The sequence below is a fragment of the Colobus angolensis genome, unplaced genomic scaffold, assembly GCF_000951035.1.
Source record: "Colobus angolensis palliatus isolate OR3802 unplaced genomic scaffold, Cang.pa_1.0 Scaffold98, whole genome shotgun sequence".
Lineage (NCBI taxonomy): Eukaryota > Metazoa > Chordata > Mammalia > Primates > Cercopithecidae > Colobus > Colobus angolensis.
Window position 1 is genome coordinate 9181259 of NW_012123820.1, and position 24545 is coordinate 9205803.

At 35.5% G+C, this 24545-nt stretch overlaps 1 protein-coding gene across 5 annotated transcripts in view; it reads right to left on the minus strand.

Moving 5' to 3' along the window:
• ROBO2 (roundabout, axon guidance receptor, homolog 2 (Drosophila)) overlaps nt 1–24545 on the minus strand; it is a 1384675-nt gene that overhangs the window by 149022 nt on the left and 1211108 nt on the right. For all 5 annotated transcript variants that reach the window (XM_011932803.1, XM_011932804.1, XM_011932802.1 and 2 more), the window contains exons 3-5: nt 22060–22217; nt 18046–18166; nt 6205–6343 (exon numbers count right to left, since the gene is read on the minus strand). In XM_011932803.1, the coding sequence (XP_011788193.1) occupies nt 6205–6343; nt 18046–18166; nt 22060–22217 (418 nt within the window). The remainder of the gene's footprint in view (nt 1–6204; nt 6344–18045; nt 18167–22059; nt 22218–24545) is intronic.

Below are 24545 nucleotides of genomic sequence, written 5' to 3' on the forward strand. Positions count from 1 at the left end.
GCGTAAGTGATATCTATTTAAAAATAATATTGTATATGTTTCTATGGAAACATATGGCCAAAGATAGGAGAATGTGTCATTATATACAAATTATATATTTCATATTTTTCAGCATTAATTATTTTTTCCCTGTAGTTATAATTAATAAATGCCACCAATCAGGTGGCTTTGTAAAACTGAGGCATGTGTGCGCATCCACTGTACAATGTTTACGGTGCTTTGAGATGGCTGTATCATTTTCATAGCCCTTTGAGTTAGAATGTGTGGCATAATTCTTCACCCTCTAAAATGAGTCAAAATGTAGGTTAATCGTCGGTCCTACCACATTGCTGGTCCATATTTTCAGAATATAAAACACAGAGTTTAAATAGCTGCTTCAAGATCACATTCCTAGTTTGCAGTAGAGAAATTTGTCAAATATCATTTCCAGAAAATGGGAGTGTAAATAAACTAAATGGTCAAACAGTAGCAGAACAAGGCCTGAAGTCCAAAACCCCTTGGCAGTGGCCTAACTATTTTCATGCTATTGTCATTTGTATTAAAACGTCCCACAGTCATTGCCCATGCAGTTTCTAATTGTTTTCAGATAGACGTGACGAAGACATCTGCATAGCGTAAAAAAGAGAGATTTTTTCATTTGCACTTTTCTTTACATTTCTGACTTTCAGGAACCGGTCCATTTTTTAGATGTCATCTACAATATTTTGTACACATTGTTTTTCTCCTGTTCTTAGATTTTCCTTCTTTTGCTAAGACCATTTCACTTGCCCAGTCTTTACCAGCCAACCTAATCAGTGTGGTTATTTATCAGGAGCCCAAATTATTGCATGTCCTTGATGCACACACTATCTGTGAAGAAGGTCGATCACCTCCACAGGGTAGTGACCTGTTCAGCGTCCCCGTGTCCCAGAAGCACATGCTCTAAACAACAGACCTTCCAAAAAATTAATCTAAACACACTTTCCGGGGCTAAGAGGGACACTTTGTACAAAAATGCATCCAAAAAAAAAAAAAGGAATTGTAAGTAGTTCCATTCAGTTTCTTTCTTAAAGAATCATGTGTTTATGCAAATCTCACATTTCATGGAACTAAAAACTCTGAAAATTCTCTCTTAAAATAGACTTGCACTTTAGAAAAGGAAATTTTGTCAGTGGGTTAAGGAAAATTGATAGAATTTTGCTCTACGTATCTTGAAACTCTTATTCTCTACTCCCTTTCCTGTTTTATGAAATATTCATTAATTATATCCACTATGTGCAAGCCATCAACTAAATTTAGAATTTGCAGGCATGCATAAGAATGTAAATGGCATATTTTATTTCCTTTTTCTTCTGACGAGCGATTATGAACATTCCTTTCTCTACTGTGGAAAACAGAAGTTGTTATTGAGGAACTTAGTGTCACTTTAGAGTTAGTTTAGAAAATAAAACAGAAATAAAAAAAGAAAATGGAGCTAATGGTAATATGCTGAAAATTACATGAATGATGAGAGATATTAAATCTCCTGTTTACAGTTCTTTAAGGACTGCTAATAATGAAATGAAATACAAAGTCTGCTGACATGCATAGATAAGAATTCATAATCAGATTAATCACACTAACTCTTATCCAAGTTCCAAGAGGGATTTAAAAAAAAACTCATTAATATTAAATTGAACAGTACACTGTAGTGTTGTCATATTTCAATTTATTTTTATATCTTTGGTTACAATTTTATTATATTGTTTCTTTATGTCATATTACTTGTGTTATGGTAATGTTTCTTCATGTTATAATTTTTTACAGACTTTCAGCACATAAATATATTTCTATAACAAAAATACACAATAAGCCTATGTTATGATGGAACATGGCATAAGGTGGAACCTCTCACCTCATTTATTAAAAGTACTGGCAACTTCTATCACCTAAAACACTTTGTGAAAAGGTGTATTAAAGGCACTTAATCAAGAGAGTACTAATAAGCAAAATGTTGGATATTTGCCCTCAAAAGACAGACAGTACCCAAGAAAATAACTAGAGTTGCTCCAGTTTACTTTCTTTACTGTATTCAGAATGTAAATACTTTCCTACATCGTCCAATCTCACTAATATAAAACAAAAACTAAAGAACTAATAACAGTTAATTTACCTTGTTTCTTACTTTTTCAAACTTGCAATGAGCATTATAAATGTAGTAGGCACTCGCTAAATGTAGGTAAACACAAAAGTGCATCTTCTACTATTTAAATTATGCTTTTAAAATGTGCTTTAAAATTCATAATTTTTATAAACTATAAAATGCCTTTCACTTGCTTGTTCCCCCCCATCACTTTATTTTCACATTAGTGTATGAAATTTTTGTCCCTAACATATATGTATTGAAACCTTCTAGAAAACAGTATTGGTACTTGGTACAGAATCAGTATGCTTCCTGAAATATTCAGTTGTGAAATGGTAATATCTTCAGAAGTGTCTGCAAGGAATTAACAGTTTGGCACTAATGTGTAAAATGTAGACTCCTTCCCGTTTTGTCCCTTGGTCACATGGAAAATGTCCACATAAATAACTTTCCCTAGTTGAGGATAAGGGTTATTGCTAGACTTGCTATGCTTCCTACCTCACTGAAACATTCATCTTTTCAGAAAATGCTTTAATACAACTCACTGAGTCTGTTGTAATTTCATTAAAGGTAGTTACTGAGAAAGGTCAGGAGTTTAAGACTAAATAAAGAGGCATATCAGTACTACTTAAAAAATATTTTCAAGGCAAGGGGAAAAAAATACTCCCTTAATTCATCTCTGGTTACTGAAAGGTTGGCACAGATATCTTCTTCTGTGTTGAAGATTTTAATAGCTCTTACAGCATTTCATAAATTTAAACTTGAATTGAAAAGCTTTTCTTGTCTCCAAAAGAAAAACAGTCACATATTACTTACATAGTAATTACAGGCTATGCAGCTGTCCTACAAAGCCTTCCTATAAATGTGTTAAGCATGAACCACTACACAAACCTTATTCAAATTTCATTAAGTGTTAAGCCAAAGAAATGTCATCCACCACACCAATTGCTTATACAAGAACAATGGCCATCTCCCTAGTCTGAGACCTAAATAATGTAATAGAATCGATGTTGTTGATTTAGTCTATGGTTGGCTAAAAGTTATTACTGTTATTCCTCACCAAGGAAAGTGTCTTTCCCTCTCATTATGCATAAGTGAGGCTTATGCTAATACATACAGATCGAGGAATGAATAAACTCCTCTGAAATATCACTTAAAGACTGGGAATTCAAGGAAAAGTACATGCTTCTTGCATGATGAAAATATTGACCTCAGTTTCTATATTGCACTTATCCTTGCTTTAAGCCTCTCTAACAAAACAATTTAAAGCTTACACAGCACTTCCATTTGCCTAAGATTTTAACAATATTTAACTGGCGACACAAAGTACTACAATAATATGCCAGTAAAAAGAATAAAGAGGCCAAAGCTATGAAAATGTTTTAAAGGAAGTTAATGAAACTAAGAGTTCCCATGCTTGCAACCTTGTTGTTTAGTGGCCTTGATATCATACCTTCTGAAAATGTAACTTGAATGCTGTTGTTTGATTTATATGTATCATTTGTACTTTGAAGCAAACGAATTTGGCAAGATTTAGAGAACAGTGGAGCAGCTTATGCTGTCAGGTTTATGACCTAACACCTACATTAAGCTGAAAATAATCAAACTAGGCTCAATTCTTTTTTATTTTACCTTAATTCAGAAACACAGACATGTTAAAATGCAATGCACACTTACAATTCTCTATTTTTAATACTTTTTTCAACGAGCTCTTGCTCAGCGTTTGAAAATTAACAGGGTCACCAGTGCTGTTATACGGATATAATGTACCCCCTGATACAATGTGATAAGAAGAGCATGTCATTTCTGTGGTTTTTTTTAAAAAAAAACCTCTGAATCCATTCTAATAGGAGAAAACACCAGACTAATCCAAGTTTGGGGAACATTCGATAGCGTACCTGGCCAGTACTTCCCTGCAAGCTTGTTAAGCTCACAAAACTAGGAAACACTAAGAGCCTGTAACAAGCCGGAAGAGACTGGAGAGATAGGAGAACAAATGCAGAAGTCTGTGACACCCAACCCAGTAATTACCTGAACAGGACTTGGAGTAGAAAGAGGACAATGATGACAACCTGGGAGATCCAAATAATGTATACACTGTACTTAATTATTATGTATCAAGCTTTGCTCATTAGTTGTGACAAATGTTTTATAGTCGTGTAACATATTAAGGAAAACTGGGTGTAGTGTATATGGAAACTCTCTGTTACTAACTTTGTTATTTTCCTATGAATCAAAATTATGCCAAAACTGAAAGTTTTTGAAGTTACAATGGACAAGGCCATATACTCCCAGTTTTAAAAAATAAACCTTTGTTTACACTAGGATAAATTTTACTATAGAATTAATCTCTTCACCTTACATTAACATTTTAAAATTATTCATTATGTGCTCTCAAATTTGAAGCAAGTTGTTGACTATGTGTAGAGGATGGACAGTAACAATTCGATAGTGTAAACTCTCCTTGTTTCCTAACCTGCTTCTCCAATGAGATGGCATGAAAAGCCCCACATTTACAAACATCCTCTAATAATACCATTCCTGTAAAGATAGAGGTCTGGCATTAAAATGATAAAAGAAACACAGTAATGACTTTCCCTACTACACAGGCTGAAAAACTAACTGAATTAATGTTTTCACTTGCTTTATTCCCGTAGATTGCAAAGAACCTCTCAGTAACTATTATAAATGGTTGGTGCATTCAATCCATGAGTGACGTGTCTTTTGAAGTAAAGTATCCTATCATATCTTGGGATTTATAAAATTGAAATTTTGAAATGAATGTTTACATTTAGGAAAGTACTGACAGCAGTGAAAGCACATAGAAGGTATATAGCTTCTGTGGAAGCCTGGTTAATGTCAGTCAGTTGAATGAAACAAAGTTTTTCTTTTTCTTTTTTTTTCTTTATGAGACAGAGTCTCACTCTGTCACCCAGGCTGGAGAACAGTGGCAGGATCTTGGCTCACTGCAACCACCACCTCCTGGGTTCAAGTGATCCTCCAGACTCAGCCTCCCGAGTAACTGGGATTACAGGTGTGTGCCATCACACCTGGCTAATTTTTTGTATTATTAATAGAGACAAGATTTCACCATGTTGGTCAGGCTGCTCTTGACCTACTGACCTGAGGTGATCAACCTGCCTTGATCTCCCAAAGTGCTGGGATTACAGGCATGAGCCACCGTGCCTGGCCAAAACTTTGTTTTAAAAAACAAGAACCAGTAAAACACAGCCTATACAATTTTATGCAGGCAATAATTGGAGAATGTATGATGGTTATAATGTCAGTAGGCAGAACTAGCAGGAAGCCATAACAAATCTTAAAGATAAAATTACTTGTGTTAAAACAACAACAACAACAACAAACCACTTGAATTACTGATTTGATTCTAAATGGCAAGGTCTTAGGGAAATGTATGTAACAACAAGTTAAAACTATTTTTATATCAGATGAAAAGCATTTTTGAGTAAGATGAGAGTTTGAGAGATTGGGTTTGAGCGCTTTGTGATAAGAACAATAAGAAAGAGATGGAAGAGAAGGTCTCCATGAAGAGATGGCAAGAAAGAAAGTAACAGGAGGTCTCTGTGTTAGAAATCCCCTATGTGAAAAATAATGCCAACTACTTGCTACCAGTTCAGTGTTGTGCTGACCTTTCCTTTACTCCAGGACTTACAGTCAGCCACATGCAGTAGTCTTTTTAGTTATGCTTTGGGCCGTAGAGGTGACAAATGGTATCCAGAGAGGGTGAAACATGGGAACAGGGCAGTCACTGATGGAGGCATGCAGGGGGCATTCTGCAGGAATGGATTAGTATGCCTCAAAGGGTCCGGGGAAAGAAGGCACCCAGGAATCCCTGGGATCCGGGGATAAGAGGTGGAATGAAGAATCAAACATTGACGTAGATATTCACTGAAAGAGTGACACTGAAAGCCTGGAGGACTTTAATATACAAACAGTAAATATGTGGCTTGCATATGTAAAAATCACATGAGTGAAAATACCCCAAGACGTAGGAGTGTGTGGTGGCGGCACTGTAGCTGTCCTTTTCTTTCTTAATTATTCACTGGTTATCTAGCAATCTTCCATCCATATGATGGTCTTACCTTCCTCTTGGCAAGTCCGCATCATCCTTTTTCCACCTCACAGTTGGTTGAGGATCTCCTTGGACTTGACAACGAAATTCTACAGCTTCTTCCTCCAGTACCACCTGGTTAATTGGCCTCCTGAGAAATGTGGGTCGTTCTTGAAAAAAAAAAGAAACAATGGTAAAATGAGATAAACTATTATACGTGCTGTAATTACATTATGAGAAAAGCAAAGGAAACCTAATTTACTTTTGGCACACAGGTACCTCACTCTGTGGCCTTGTGAGTCCAACAGCATTCAATAAAATAAAATAGTTTGGAACAAAGGAATAGCTACAGTTTGCACTTAAGACGATACAACCTTTGGAAAAAATATTAAATTGATTTTTCACTGAATCCCTGAGCTAAATCAGGTGGATCCTATCATAAAAAATCAGAACACTGAATTCTACAGGAAAAAGAGATTAAAAATGATCACAATAATCTATTATCAGGGCTCAATGTGGGAAAACTAAAAGTCGAAAGGAATAAAAATATTTGAAAAACCAAATATTAATATTCCTCAAGAACACCAGAGAAAATAAAAAAATGTGTACTTTCGCACATATATATAACCTAAATTTTCCCACTTAGGCTATGATTTGATAAGGACTTAATATTCCCATGATTATTTTAACTTCATGTATGGAAAGCTGTCTACCTGATTTTTTTTTCTTAAATACAGAGACTGCCATTATTAAATGTTGCAAACTATTTATTTATCAAGTTTTGGAGTTTTCTCCAATGGTCTTCTCTTAAGTGTTTGAGATATTTATCCATTTTTAGTTTACTTAATTTTACGTTTTTTATTTCTTCAGTATTCTGTTTTACTGTTTTCATCCTCTCTTCTTTTATTAATCTGTATTTGGCACTGTTAAATTGTATTCTAGCACTCTTCGACATAAAGCTGGAGAAAAATAAGTCCTTATCCATAAAAATCTTTTCCTGTCCATAAGATTCTTAGCTTCTGAGGATATAAAACAGAAAGCGGTTTTATGTCTTGCTAAATATTGGCATTCCTCGTCCAGGTTCTTTCCTTTTGGATAATGGTCTGAGACTGGAAAAATTTTCATTTAAATTTTATTAGCCCATATCTAAAAATCACAAGCAAATGCAATATTGCTACTTACTGAGGTAGGAAGAGAACTAAGCCAAGGAAAAGAAAGATGAGATTCATAGGAAGTTGACACAATTTATCTGGCCATCTGGACATATTTAGCCACCTAGGACTTGAGTTTCAAACCTTCTAATTTAAAATTTTGCACACAGTGCCACAAAAACTAAAATGTATTTGGCAGAAAAGCTTCAAAGAAAATAAATTACTTCAAATAATAGATTTTAAGAGTATAAAATAAGAGTATTTGATTTTATTGACTAAATCAAGATCCATATTTATAAAACAAATGTGTGAGTTGCAAGATAAATATTTTATTGCAATAAAACCAACTATCATTGGCATTTAGAAGGAAGACAATTGTATCTCTCCAGAGAATTTGACAGTAGGGATCAAAATTTTCTGCATATGCTTGAGTATCTGTAGTCTGAGACTCAAAAATCCCAAGCTATAAAACAAGGCAAATAGAATTTTATCATGAAAAATTTTGTAAATGCAGAATTGACAAGCAATCCATAAAAACGAAAGAAAAACATGGTTGCATCTAAAGATTTTAGACACCCTGAAAAAATTAGCAGCAAATTGTGCCCCACAGACAACAGAACAAATTTGCATGTCAGATAAAATAATTTAGTGTGATTTTTTTCAACTCTGGACACTATGTACCCAAAACAGCTATTTCGGGGCTGGAATAGTTGGTATTGAGCTATCATTTCTGGTAGTTAAATAGGCAATAGGATTAATAGATCCTTATGAGGGTCCCAAATGTTAACAGCAAAAAATAAATAATTAGCATAGGAAGCAGGATTGACTTTTTCTGTGCTATCAGGTGCAGCTATTCATCCAGTTCATCCAAAAACTACATTAACCTAATGTTAAAGAGATTTGAGACACTATTGATATTACTCAAGATTGAAAAATGATTCATCAAGAGGGGACCCTTCCTGTTCCCTTTGATTTTAGTGGGAGTATCATACTACATTCTGACACTGGAATGAACGAGCTGGAGAAGTCTTTCTCTCATCCACTCACTCATTCAGCACATGTTAATACAGCCACTCCTAGAGGAGACTTTGACTAAGTGGTCAAGCTGGTGAATAGTGAGCAGCTTAGCTTCACTGGGGAAAGTGGTGAGAGACAAAGCCAGCCAGAGAGGGAGTGATAAGACCATGAAGGCCTTGTTCACCACTCAAGGACTGTGAGCTCTGCCCTGAGGTTGATAGAGAGCTACTGAACGACTTTAAGTAAGTAAGCAACATTTTGAATAAGCATATGAAAAAGGGCTTGTTGGCACGTCTGTCAAAGATAAAGTAGAAGAGAAACAAAGTCATGAATTAGGTCAAAGGGTTGTTGTAAGAAATTATTTCAGCTTAAACTGACACAATGGTTCATAGGATGTGGAAAAGGGGAAGAAAAGAGAGATCGAAACTGGGGGATCAGTCAGACGCATAGAGTGAAAAGGAAACTCTAGGAAGTGTCTCAACTTTTCATTTAGCAAACTGAAACATAATGGCAGGTAAAACATGGAGTGTGTGTGAGTGTGTGCATGTATGTGTGAGTTTGTGTGTTTAAGCTCCTTTCATCATAGAAATGGTGAGGATGAGAAAAATGATTTTTTTCTTATGCCTAAGCCATTGTTAAGCAGATTTCTATTACTTGAAGTCAAATTTTCAATGAGACAAAGGAGGTTACTTATATAATAGGAAGGGAAATAACAATACATATGATCAAATCTATAGATATAGCTATTGGATTAAAAAACATCTAAATAATGAAGGAATCAAAAAGACTTTTTAAACGTGATGAAGATATTTTGTCATAAATTAAATGCGAAAATTCTCTTAAAAGTAAGATACAAAAGTTATGCCCATTGAAGTCCAGAACAAGACGGGCATGCCAACGTGAAAAATCAGTAAGACAAAGGAAGTGTGAGCACTGAAGAAGAACCAAAACAACCATTACTTGCAGACACTCTGCAAAATATAACAATGCAGAACAGTGACTTCGATAACTGATAATTGCAACAAAAATAAGAAGTCCATAGGATCATTGCAGCAACTGACAGTATTGGAAAACGTTAGGATTGCTAAATGCAATCAAAAGCAAAATACAAATACCTTTGATTCTTTAATAAGAGAATAATGTTAAAGGATATATACATCAGGCAAACTTATACACTGAAAAACTGTTAAGTCATTGCAATATTAAAACTACCTATCTAATATGAAAAGTTTTCATGACATCATGCTGGGTATAAAATAAATTGAAAAACACTATGTGAGACCAGTTCCATTAAAATACTTACTTATATTTTCAGGAAAACTTTGTGTATGCTTTCCTTAACTGGCTAACAGTCACAAAATCACAACATATAATTAATCCAATGGCCAAAGTTACATCAGAAATGTCACAAACTAAGCTGTCCCTTCCTCAAGGGGAGACCATCAGGATCCTTAAGGGTTTTTTTGGTCATCGTACTTGTTCTAAGCCTCATTGTTTTATACAGAGACACGTGGAAGCACTTGATTTATAATTTCAAGAAGAATCAAGATACAGGATCCCTGCTGCTGTTCAAATGAACTCAGCAGGGGTGCAGAACTTCACAATGAACCTTTTCTCTTCCCTGCTACCCTCAAGCAGAGTCCAGTTGCTTAGCAACTGGATAACCACAGGAGCATATGTGGTATACAATTTTTGCAAGTCCGACATTGGCTCATGGTGAAAAAATGTAATTCGATGGATAGAAAAACAAAACAAAACAAAACAAAGGCAAAGAAGAAGTGAGATGAAAGTCACCTGCATGTACGTGACACATCAACATGGGTTTTATACCTGGGTATGAGCATGTGCTGTCCAACAATGTGACATGGGAAATTCCTGAGATACTGGAGCTTGGTCACATATTTTAAAGTATTATTCTGAGAATGTCCATCACATCCTTTCTAACAATTATCTCTAAACTGTATTATTCATTATTCCAATTGTTTTCTGTTAATTATACTAAACTCACCTTCTGCTTTGCAATTTTCGTAATTACCCACAGAAAACATTATGTTAAAAACTGTAGGTTTGCCTAACATTTATTTAAGTGGAAGAAATTTTTTGTAAGAACTATTTTCCACTTTTCTTAACCAACTTTATTTCCAGAAAATCCGAGAATCAGAAACATAAATATGAAGACTGAAGAAGTGGTACAGGCCAAAAATGTATTTCAAATGATTTGCATTTGCAGTGGCAACTGTTACAATAACCAAAGACAAAACCAAGCCCCTTTCAGACAGAAATTCTAAAAATTACAAGGAAGTGACTTGAGTCTCCCCTTTCGACTCAAAATCATCTCCAAAAAAATGAAAAGCTCGAAGGATTAGAAAGTAAGTTGATAACAGAATCATCCAATGCATTGATAAGTGATCACACTCAATACCTATTAATGCTCCATAGAGTTTGGACAATTAGAGCTCCATCCACTTAAAATAAATGTGCATGAAAATCTTAAACTATTGAATAACAAGCAAACTTAATTTTAAAACGTGTCAAAACAAGGTCACTGATTTCTTCGTGTTACTACCTTATGTCTGACCACATATTGAAAAACGGGGAAGAAATCTCAAGGGTCATTTGCTGACTGCTTATCAATTAGATTAGAGCCTCTCTGAATGGGCTGATCTCTAATTATATAACTGCAGAGTGATCAGAGGCAATGTCTTTGCCAATGCAATTAACATTTTTTATGTGAGATTAACAGGATTTGAATCACCTGCATAACTTGCTTACAAGATTAATCTCTCTTGGGACAGTGGTGTTGTTTGCCAGTTGTTTCTGTAAAGTACAGCCCTCAAGTAGTCAGTCTTGTCAATGTAGTTTCAAATTGGCATTTTGGAAAAATCCAACTTTATATGCAGCTATAATAAAATCAAATACCAAGTCTCGTTGTAGTTATGTCAAAAATAATCAGAAAGCAAATATACAATTTAACACAAAATACCATAAATCTGAAATGTGGTTGCATAGTATCTCTTAAGGTCCTTAGTTACATGAAAAAAATTAAGTGCCCAGCAAACAAATTTCTCTTTTTAGCTGTATTCAGTCATCGAAAATGGCTTTAAAATTGTCAATGACTGTGTTATAACAGCTATTTCTCAAATGACCATAAAATTTTACAAATAAACTTTGCTTAACTTTATAAAACTAGTGTTATGGCAATAATTACATAGGTGGAGTTCTTTAAGTCCTGTAAGACCAAAGCTATGTAACAAAAGGACACTGGAGTTAACCACTGCTTGTAAACCTTATCTTGACTTCAGCTCACCCAGAAAAGACCTGCCACCGTGTAGTGTCAATTAAATTGGAAGTCAGATGGCCCTGGCAGGTCTCCTTTTATTTAACTGGGCATGTATGAGGTGAGGGTGGGTTCGATAGTCATGGAATGTGAATTATCATGCCCTTCCAGAAAAAGACTGAATTATAATGATCAGGCTATCTGAATGTGATTAAATAAATCCTGACTGTGTTAGTTTCCTTTTGGTTAGAACTTTCCTTGCCAGAGAAAAATCATCCTATGAAGCAAAGACAAATATAGATAAATGTTCTCAGAGGAAAAAAAAATGCCTCTCTCACCACCTATTAGAGGCAAAGTTTCATGTTATTGCTGATAACATGACATAAGAGTCTAGGTGAGAGCACGGACTCTGTCTGTTCATTCCATCATTAGTATTTAAGCACTTAAACAGGGCATGGGACATAGTAGATGCTTAATAAATATACTCAAGAAAGGATTATATTGCCAACAACAATCTTAACACCTCATGTTCTTAATACTTAAATTAATACCATATGCTATTAATAAAATACAGATATTTCTTCTAAGGATCTTCTCTCATAGCATTATCTATGAATATGTCAACTACTCTCAGGTTATCAACTATTGTCTCTCAAAGACTGAAAACCAGCATCACAGCCCCAGTCTCTGTCCTCATCCTCCCCATAATGGTTAGTTCTCAATCTGAACGTCGCATGGTGAAAATAATCAGTTGGCACAGAGTTTCCAGTAATCTTTTTGAAGAATAACAATTAAATATGAATTAACAAAAATAGATCATGTGCCATTTGAAAAAAGCTTCCAGTGAAAAGACAAAGAAAAATGTGGTATTTAGCCTTAGTGGTGAGGGATGGTGGGGAAGAGAAGCTAAGAGGAAATAAAGGCAGAGAAGCATCACAAGATAATTTTACTTTAAAAAAAGGGTTATTAAAATTCTGAGCTACAGCAAAAGAAACTATCATCAGAGTGAACAGATATTCTACAGAATAGGAGAAAATATTTACAATCTATGCATCTGACAAAGGCCTAACATCCAGATGTACAAGGAACTTAAACAACCTTACAAGAAAAAACAAACAACCCCCATTAAAAAGTGGGCAAAGGACATGAACAGAAACTTCTCAAAAGAAGACATTTGTGTGGCCAACAAAGATGAAAAAAAGTTCCACATCACTGATTATTAGAGAAATGCAAATCAAAACCACAATGAGATACCATCTCATGCCAGTCAGAACAGCAATTATTAAAAAGTCAAGTAACAACAGATGCTGGTGAGGCTGCAGAGAAATAGGAATGCTTTTACACAGTTGGTGGAAATGTAAATTAATTCAACTGTTGTGGAAGACAGTGTGGCGATTCCTTAAGGATCTAGAAACAGAAATACCATTTGACCCAGCAATCTATTACTGGGTATATACCCAAAGGAATATAAATCATTCTATTATAAAGATACATGCACATGTATGTTCATTGCAGCACTATTCACAATAGCAAATACATGGAATCAACCCAAATGCGCATCATAGACTGAATAAAGAAAATGTGGTACAAATACACCATGGAATACTATGCAGTCAGAAAAAGGAATCAGATCATGTCCTTTGCAGGGACACAGAAGGAGCTGGATGCCATTATCCTTAGCAAACTACTGCAGAAACAGAAAACCAAACAACACATGTTCTTACTTATAAGTGGGAGCTGAACAATGGTAATATATGAACACACTGGGGTAACAACACACTGGAGCTTCACAAAGGAGCATGGTGAGGGAGAGTATCAGCAAGAACAACTAATGGATACAGGACCTAATACCTAGGTGATAGGTTAATCTGTGCAGCCAAAACCACTATGGCACAAGTTTACCTAGGTAACAAACCTACGCATCCTGCACATGTACCCGGAAACTTAGTAAAAGCTGGGGAAAAAATAAAACAAAATACAAATTACAAAAACAATACTCTCTGCTACAAAGGAACAGGATGCTATAAGTAAGGAGGAATTAGAGAAAAGAAAAACCAAGGAGGTTTAAAATCTAATTAATGAAAACATGTTTGACAAAGAAAAATAAAAAAAAATAAAAATTTCATTGAATTGTTTTAGTTGAGAGTTTTCAGATTGAGATTGCTTATCACCTATATAGACAGGAAGATAAAAGAGTGTCAAACTAAGGTAATTTATTGAACCATTTCAGAACACTGGGGTAAAGAGAGTACCAAACATTTGGAAAGAAAAAAAAAAAAAGAAAGAAAGAAAATTGATCACATACAAAGATAAAGGAATCAGATCACAGTAGATTTCTCAAGAGCATCATGAGAAGCTAAATGATATTAGAGTCACAACTTTAATATTCTAAGCAAAAATATTATTTAAGTCAAATTCCCTAACTAAAGTATAATTCTAAACTAGAACTCTAAGGTTTGGATAGAGTAAAGGAGTTTTGGTTGGAATGTGCTCCAAACTTCAGCCAAGCAGAAAGAAGTTGAGAACCCCCCTTCTGAAAAGAAGGGTTCGCCAAGAAACAAACACAGCCTGCAGAAAACAGAAGATCCAACACTACAGATGAGGAAGACAACATCAGAATCAGGTTTATGGGGTAGACCTAAGGAATAGCTAACCAAGTCAGATCAGGTAGCCTCAGGGAAGGCTGTAGTGAAGGGGACTTAATAGCTAAAGTCTAAGAAAATAGATTATAGAAGATTTTATAGATCCTGTTAGAGATTTCAAGAATTCATGACAGGTATAGACAAGCATAAGTAAATGGGAAAATGGATTTATTATTAATTCAAAGAGGAACCAAAATAGTACCAGAAAACAAATATGGTCATAATACTATAACATTCAACTCACAGTCAATAATATTTACATGACTATAGTAACTCAAATTCTGAATATTAAAATAACCAATGTTTCTGAAGTTCATATACTAAAAAGAGAAAAAGAAGGAAACATGGAGGTGAGAAGGTGGAGAAGGAGATATAAGTGGGCCAAATCGTCATCTTCCATAATAGGAAGTCAAACAATGCATGACATTGATACAATGATAAATAGCAGGTTAAGCACATACTCAGAAATATGGAAACAAATCCCAGAAGAACTAGATAAAACAGAATGTAAAATGATGAGAAATGTGTGTGTGTGGGCGAGACTGTGTGTGTGTGTGTGTGTGTGTGTGTGTGTGTGTGTGTGTTGGGGCAAGAGATTCCTGTATTTCATTCTAAGTTTTGTAATATTTATTATGTTTTACAAATGTTACACATAAAGTAAGTTTTCATGTATTGCATTGATAAACACCTGAAAATCATTTTAAAATCCACATGTCATTTTTAAAAACCAGTTGAATTTTGGATAGCAGTTCTCTGAAATCTACTCATAATTAGAAACTGAATTATTTACTTCAACTCTACTTTCTTTGCCATCCAGGATCTTTAGAGCTTAACATGTAAACTTCCAGGGGCTATTCTTCAGGAAGGTGTATCGATTAGGCCATAGATGTGAGTGCTATTGTAGACCATGATACCTACTTCTAATTTTTAGATTGGATAATGCCCAGTTAATTAGGATGTTATTTCATGGCCAAAAAATATTAGAAGATCAACCACAATACGTGATTCATGGAGAATGGCACAGTAACTTTTTAAAATTAAGTCACACTGATCATATCTTTGATATGACCAAATGGCACATTTAAAATATATAATGTTGAAATATTAAACTATAAAACTTCAAAGTCCAAGCCCATTAGAATCAAAATACTTGAAGAATTGAGAAATTCCTTTTCCTAGCAATATGTCTCGGAAAGTAGATAGCTATTATATTGGAAAAAAAACCTTTAATCCTTTCATTGTTTTCTTGGCATTTACAAGTGAATTACATTTCTTGAACAATTAAATGTTACTTTACTTATGCATATACTTATTTTTTTGAACAACAAAATGTTACTTGTTCTGTATAACATATCTTAAGGTAAAGATTGAATTGCAAAGGACATTTATAAACCTTCCGTAGCTACAGAATGGCTATAGTAGCCAGACCTTTAAAAGTGAAATTGCTGCTCCATGAAAATAAAATTGTATGAAGTATAATCAATTTTACCTATGTAAACATTAGGTCAAAACTGATAATATGTAACAATGCTAAAATATAAAGAGTTTTATTGGAAAATGTGTATTAGATGTAGGAGTACCAGCATAAAATAGAGAAGACCTCTCTATTAATAGTACACTGTTTCTTTTACATTCTCTGAGAATAAGGAGCCAAGATACAGAAGGGGTTTCTCGGGCAATACTTGTCACATCCTTGATTTGGACCATCACTTTCTTTGTTGTTGTTTTGTTTTTCTTTTGGATTTGGATGTTGTTTTCTTACCAATAATGGAAAGTTAGTTTTTCCGTCAACTTAATCTTGTACTTATCACCCCTCAGGTCAGTTCTGACTAGGTTACACCATCTAATAAACACTTCTCAGTTTCCTAAATCAATTCTGCCAGGGGAAGTGCCTCTAGCCAAATTCAGTCTCTTTGGATGATAGCTATTTTCGACATAATTTAGAAGTTCCCACATAACTCTTGACATGTTTAGGAATCCCCAGCAGTTCTCATCATTTCTTTAGGGAAGGTACAGTAAATATTTCATGAGGATGTCTCATTAGCGGTAAGTCTAATTGCTTCGGTAATGACATTAAACCCTTTCAATTTCCTTCTGAAGGCAGTCTATGCTGCAGTAATACAGCTTTTGTTTTTTTTTTTTTTTTTTTTTTTTTTGCCTATTCCAGAGTTTGTGGTAGTTACAGAAAAAAAGCAACGAGTGTTTCTTTAAATAGAAGAGCTGTACTTGTGGGCTTTCAATGCTAACGTTCAGTGACCACTAATATCATATCTTCGCAGGCAAAGCTGTATTTTATTCATTACAGAGTGCAGCACATCTTGAGACTCTTATAGAGGACTGCAGGAAATGCAGGGGCAAACTCACACTTGTCTGAGCTCTGCAGGATAGAAATCTACATGCATACTTTGAACAATTTTAGTTTTTCTATTCAATTCCTTTAACGAATTATGGGATTTCTCCTAGCTTTGTCATTTGGGACTTCAAGCTGCTTAGTAGCCGCAGGGAGTGTTACCAGAGATTACCCAGTGCTCAGAATGATTGAAAGGAGAGGTCTGCATTCTGGTACACATGCATAAAGCACAATCTTAACACTTGAAAAATAGCAGAAATCTTAATACAGCTCTTTCTATAGTGGCACTCCCATTACACCATGGGATGGCATCTCCCAAACTAGCAAAAATAATTTTCTTTAGGGACCTATGCAGGGCTTTGGTGCCACACTTGGGTGTGTCCTGAGTAATGACGACAAATAGGGATTTTATATCATGCACAGAAGTAGAGGATTATTTTACCGGTACTGAAAAATAATCATCACAATGATATTTTTGCTCTTAAAATATCACCTAATATCTGCAATAGTAAAATGTGTAATGAAGATTGTATATATACACATGTACATACACATACATACAGGTATGTACACGTTTGTGTGTGCATGTGTGCATCTATAAATGTGTGTCTATACAGAGGTTTGAATAGAACTTCAGTGTATTCTAAAAGAGTGTTTAATTTTTTAGTATATTTAACATATCTATTTTCTCCATTTTTTTTTTGTCATTTTCTCTCTCTTTCAATCTTCCACATTTGCCTTGTAGTATTTTCCTTACATTTGTTTCCTTGACCATCTTTGTCCCCAGTTTTCTCCTTTCTGATACTTTATCCACCATTTATGTGATATGGTTCTAATCAGTTTTTAACCTATTAATTGCATTTATCCAGCTAAGGAGAGCCTTAAGTTGAAGGAACGTGAATATCATAACAAAATATCTCATTTTAGGGGTCCTTTTTCTAATTTTGAATTTATATGTGTGCATACATAGTACTTTTATCAACAGTTGAAATTATAAATACTTCAGTTGGAATTTCTAAAATCTGGGAAAACAAGTTTTTTTGTACTATACTCTCTGATTTTTAAAAATCCTTACCCTGTGTCTTGCACATAATAGCTCCCTGATAAATGCATGAGAGTGGAATGAGTGATAAACTTTAGATAGATGTAATATCTCAAATAGGCTTTGAGAAAGAATATATTTTTACCTTTTGATGAACTCCAAAATCTAACAAATATATGAACAATGTAAGTTAACTGAAGCTACAAATAATTTTTTCTTTACATCAAAGCTTTTATTGGAAAGACAGAAAACAAGATAATTCTAATTTGTCACTGCTTACCACAAGTCATGAGTAACTGTCCTAATATGGCCCAGGTTTTAATGTTAGTAATACTTAAAAGCAAAGAAAAATTGATAAAAATAAAAAAATTATAATTTAGAAGAAAGTTTTACCAAAGACAGTCAGCTCTGCTGGGTCACTGTCCCTTTCTCCCACCATATTGGTACCAACACAAGTATACATCCCTGCATCACTTTTCCTGGTATTGGAGATCATCAGTTTTCCACCACGGATCTGTTAAAATCAAACAAAAAGAAAAGAGAAGGGAAAGAAAAAGGAACAGAATAGAAAATAAAAGGTCATTAATAAATAGTTTTGAGTATTTAAGCATATTTGTTTCCCAAAGGAAAAATCTCTCCCATTATTTTGGCATTTGTAGGTATGCTTTCTTTTCTTAAATTCACCCTCAATATAAGTTTCTATACTTTCTTCATAGAAAATATTTTTTAAGGCAGCTGTCCTCTCTTTCTGATCCTATTTTGAGTCTTGTGACTGACCCCACTAAATCTTCACACTGAAATTCATCTGAATAAATTGCTATTGTCATTTGTCATCAGAGACACTGATATTCATTTTAAATAATCTAATAAAACCCATCTGAATCAGAGGAATTTGGAAAGTATATATATGTGTGTGTGTGTGTGTATACATACTTTCTGAATATATATATATATATATATATATATGCAGTATTCTGGACACTTAAGAGACAGTAGTAAATCAAATGGTAAAAATCTTTGTCTCCCTAAAATTCACATTTCAACTGTTAGTATTAATCATCTTTGTCTCATATTACTTGTATTGAAGAGATAATTCTTGATGAAAATGGCAGGTTGGATAAAAACAAACACAATTTATAAAATGGTAATATGTATTGGTATGAATCATTAGCATCTAATAGGTTCCCCTTCAAGATTTCTTAAATGAGAAGCATTTATTGGCTGATAAAAACAAATGCAATAATATTAAAATATGTATTTGCTAAAGAGAACATTAAAGCCGAGTTAGGCTTTCAGTAAATGTATAACTCAGTTTCTTTTCCAGTTTTTTTTTTTTTATTCATTTAATTCAATATTAGCTTTACAAGGATTGAGTGTTCTTGAAGAAATACAAGATAAGAACATGTGGGTTTTCTCCATTATTTTTTAATTTCACAGGCAAACACAACTCATGTAGGTTGGCTCTTATCAGAGATGTTTCAAGATTTACAACTTGTCATGCTATAGAAAGGAATTTTCAACTTTTTTTTTACATAGGCGGAAAAGACCATTAACCTGTTCTCAATTCTGTCTGAGAATTGAGAATAGAATAGAATAAAATGAGAGCTTATAAAAATGGCTATGAAGGTCATTTCTCCTCCCCCTTGAAGCTGAGAGCTAGGTCATACGACTTGATTTGACCAATGGAACTAAAGCACATATTTCCCTGGAAGAAAGGTTCTTGTACTCTTGAGTACAGAAGGCGTCTTGCCTTCTCTTGCTGAGTTGGAACCCTGAGACCAACATGGGAACCTACTGAACTAGCCTGCTGGAAAATGAAAGATCATAAGGAGGGGAACCAAGATATCCAGCTGAGAGTCAACCAATTGCCCGACTTGTGAGGAAGGTCATCCTGGATTATTCAGCTGCCAGCACTCCTTTAAATAGGCAAGAGCTAAATGCTATAAACACAAACTACCAATCCTTAAACATTGGCTGATTTTACTCCATCATCAGGAGTACATTTTCATAAACTTGGTACCCAAGCAAGCCCACTGAGAACAAAACTCTCTTTGGTAATGTCAGTCTCACAGTGTTAACAGTCAGACTAGTGTTGGTTCTCAGAAAATGATACCCCAAAATGTGGTGCTTTGGCTTTCTGAGCACTTTGAATTAAAGGAAATTGTAAGTCCTCAGAAACTTCCTTAACATCAACGTCTCTCTGACATTCCTTTGTTTCTGTCCCCTCCTTTGCCCCAAGAACAGAGAGGGGAGCTCTCTGAAGTTCCCTTACCTGACTGAGAAAAGGTCTTCCAAAAGAAACACAATTGCCCTAAATTCCCTGTCTGAAATCTCATTAACCTGTAAAGATTAATTACCAAAGAAGAAACTAAAGGTCATTACCATGCCTACTGGAAAGACTGTTCAACTATTCTTCTTGGGGTTGTTATCTGAGAGACTTTATCTACATAATAAGAAAACCTTTGTTTGCAGTGCAGTTCTGCCCCTCACCTTCCCAGAACTTGTCACCACCTCTCCCAGAGGTCAGAGGAAATTTGTCTCAGGCTATTGTCTATTTGTTGGGCCCATTCATCTTCTATGAAGATCATTTAATCTTCCTCTAAAATTGCCTACTATCCCCACTTCCCTCATCCTATGAAGAGGGTAATTAAGTTTCAACCATCTATCCCTTCTTTGAGTTTTATACTTTGTATGATTCCCTTGCACTTACATATAAATATTTTTCTATGCTTCTCTTTCCATTAAACTGTCATATTGCCGGTTTATTTCAGCAGACTTAAATCTTTGAAGGGTGAAGGGAAAAATTCTCTTTTCCTCTATACCAGAAACACATGAATATACATTGTTATCTCTTCCACAGCCTATCTGGTTCTGTTTTATGTTGTAATCACACTGTGCACATTGGCCGGGTGTGGTGGCTCACGCCTGTAATCCCAGCACTCCGGGAGGCTGAGGTGGGCAGATCATGAGGTCAGGAGATTGAGACCATCCTGGCTAATATGGTGAAACCCCGTCTCTACTAAAAAATACAAAAAATTAGCCGGGCGTGGTGGCGGCACCTGTAGTCCCAGCTACTCGGGAGGCTGAGGTAGGAGAATGGCGTGAACCCGGGAGGCAGAGCTTGCAGTGAGCCGAGATCGCACCACTGCACTCCAGCCTGGGCGACAGAGCAAGACTCCGTCTCACACATACACAAAAATTATATATATATATAAAGACTATATATATATTAATATAATAGATATCAATATTTTCTAGATTTTTTATTAAAACGGCACATTTATTCAGTCAAATGAGAAATTATCTTAAATTAAATATATTCACTCTCAGTTGTATTGAATATAAAAATTTTACTACTGAATAATATCAGAAATTTAAGCAATTATATACTATTTCTGCGGGTTGGTTCTCACTTAAAAACTTCACATACGAATGTTGCATGGATCCTCTGAAGAAATAAAATGATTACATGCCATTCCCCTGTTTCTGTGTGTTTCATTTTGAATATTAATCAGCTGATGAATCTGATTCTAAATTTCCTTTGAAAACAGTTATTTTTCCGCATGAGCTAACATGCAGAATCAGTCAGCTATTTTGATTTCAATTTTATTTCATATCTATTCAATCTGCTTTTAAATCAATTTATGTATAAAATTTTACTGTTATAAATATTATTTAACTGGAAAAACTGGAAACAGCATTTGAGATATTCATCACCTTAAATTATTTTCACTAATAATTTTTGAAAATGGTGCAAAATTAGATGTAGTTAATGTGGTTTATGGCTATCGTTTATAGTTTAACATTCATGTACTGCATGGCTAACAGAAGCTTCTGGAGTTTTTGTAAAAGAGCTAAAACATCGCCTGGCACGGTGGCCCACACCTGTAATCCCTGCACTTTGGGAGGCTGAGGTGGGTGGATCATGAGGTCAAGAGATGGAGACCATCCAGGCCAACATGGTGAAACCCCGTCTGTACAATAATCACAAAAATTAGCTGGGCGTGGAGGTGCCCGCCTGTAGTCCCAGCTACTTGGGAAGCTGAGGTAAGAGAATCACTTGAAACCAGGAGGCGGAGGTTGGGGAGAGGGAGATCGCACCACTGCACTCTGGCCTGGGCGACAGAGCAAGACTCCATTTAAAAAAATAAAAGGGCCAAATATTGCAGGGTAAAGATACAATTCAGATTGGTGCAATTATTAATATTTCATGTACTCTGGATTTACATAATTTTTGTCTCTTATAGTCTCATCCAAATGTTTTTAAATCTTTTCAAGGCAGTATAAATTGTAATTAACATTCAAAACCAATTGTATTAATAATAAGTTAAAGGATAAAATACATCTCTTTTGTATTTTGAGACTGAAATTTCAATCTCTCTGGGCCATGATTTTAATTTAACTCACGCTTATTCTTTCTTCCTTGTCATCAATTCGAACTTTGTCTTTTTTCCAGTAGATGGTGGGTTCTGGGTGTCCCCGGGGAGGCTGGCACTCCAGGATTGCAGGCTCTCCAGCTGCCACTACAACATCTGTGGGGTTTTGTCGGAAGTCATCTCGTAACACTGAGGAAACATAATTACAGGAAAAGAAAACTCAGCGACGGTAACTAAAGCTTTCTGTTGTATAAGGTCACTTCAAGTCTTGTTTACCTTGTTCTAGTAAAAATTGCCTGGATTTTTACTGAGAACATAGCTACATCTGCCTTAAAATATTCTAGAGCCAACATAAATGATCATCAACAGGAGAATGGCTGACTAAATGATCATGCACCTTTGGCCAAAAATTCAATTTTAAAAATGAAATAAGTCAAAAAATGAGAAATATTCATGTACAGTTGTGTGATTGATTAAAAAAGCAAGATGCAGAACGCTTCATTAGTATGATTCTGTTTTCTACATAGAAACTCATATATGTGTGTGTGTGTGTGTGTGTGTGTGTGTGTGTATGCATGTGGTTTGTGAGCCTGCAAGCCTAATGGTCTGTGAGGGAAAGTGGGGTGAGAATTCTTTGAGAAAGTCCTTTCTCATGACACGAACAAGATCCACATTGTTTTCATTACACTTCAGAAGACAGACTCATAGTTCACCCCTGCAGCACACTAGCACCCACATACGCAGGGCTACATTTTCATTCTCTCTGCAACTCCACCTGCCGAGTGACATCTGGGCAGCGTGACATTCAGGGCAGAGATATCCCTTATAGCAGTTTTGCTTGTCTGAAATTTCCTTCCTTTCATTAAGGAGAACAGCAGGTTGGGCCTCTGCTGTAACCACCGAAAATCTGGCATGCCTGCCTCTCCAAATGTCACCTATCTATCTACTTGTGCTTCTCTGCTCCTGACAAGATGAAAAGCCTGGAGAGATGGCTCAGCCTTAGAGGACCGCGTTTATGTGGTAAATCAGAGCTATGTCAATTTTAGGGTAAACATTCAAAAAAGTAGTTGAGATCAGCAAATGTACCATATACTACAACTGCCTCGGCTTTTCCTGACCGGCTTCCCTGTTTCTGTGCTTGGACATTCCAACACTGACATGTTTGGTTCCAAAGTACCTCGAGGTAAAATGAACCTACACACACGCGCACACGGACACACACAGACACCCGCACACATCGAGCTGTTTGAAATCAACATTAGGCAGCTTGTGGTAGCCTGGTATGTAAATCACGTGCTGCGAGTGGGAATTAGGTCAAACCAACTGCTTTCCGTGTCCTATAATGAGACCCACTTCAGCACTCTGCTTCTTTGTTGTGCCAAGTCTGTAGGTTAATTGTCATTCTCCAAATAAATAAAACTCCCTGTCCTTAAAAGAGCTCCAGAGAGACAGCTCAGTGACTTCTAGGGTTTTTCTTTTCTCGTCTCTTGCAACACATCCCTTAACACGGTTTTCCATCTTAATGAAGTCATGGCCCTTTATGAGATTAGAGAACCTTGTCTCTTACTGAAGGAGCAGTAAGAAATAATTCAGCACAAATTGTTCACTCTCAGTTTACAAGCTGATTAATTTACTGCTTTCACTGCTAAAGAAATGTGTCCCATTTTAGCACTGTGAACTGCGTATTTTTGGCCCCCTTGTCGAACTGGCAAGAAAGGTGTGATTTATATGCATAAGGTTTTGCTTCTGAATGGGCTGAGGAAAGCGTGCATTTAAATGTGACATTCATGCAACTGACGAGAAGGGGTTAACACTGTGGTTCCCTCTTGCAGGTAAATCCTCCAGGGAGAGGAAGCTGGTGACTCATTTATATTCTAAATACAGAACAGCTGCCTATTTATGCAATGTTAAGAAGTGCAAAAATATGGTAACAGGGAGATGAGCACCCCTACCATATCCGGTACTGGAAACAAATGGTGCTTTGGCAGGCCCTCAATCTGTTCCAAATGGCACATCTGGCCAGCTGAAGGGCCTTCTCCAGATCTGGTCTCCTAAAACATGGTATGCCAAAAAGCCTAAGCACACTTAAGACCATTGCAAATCATTCAGAAATACAATGTTACACCAATTTGCTACAATCCATTTTTTTTTAAAGGCCCTTTGACATGAGGGACAAAAAGAAGAAAAACATCGTAACAAACTAAAAGGACTGCTACTCTTTAACAATAAAACATGTGTTTATGGCATTCAACAAAAAGGGGGAAAATGACTCCAATTTGCAAATGAAGCCAAGAAATCTAACATCAACTGTAATTTTAGGCTTTCAGACTATTCAGCCAGTGAGTAGGGTGAGATAATGATATCATTGATACTGTACCCTCTTCAACTTGTAATATGCTCTTTGGGGTTTGTATAGCACTCAGTATACGCGTTTGTGTTTGGTGATATCATTTATTTCACCCTAAGTCTTCAGGATATTGTTTCTTCTCTTTCAGGTGAACAACATGCTTTTCAGCA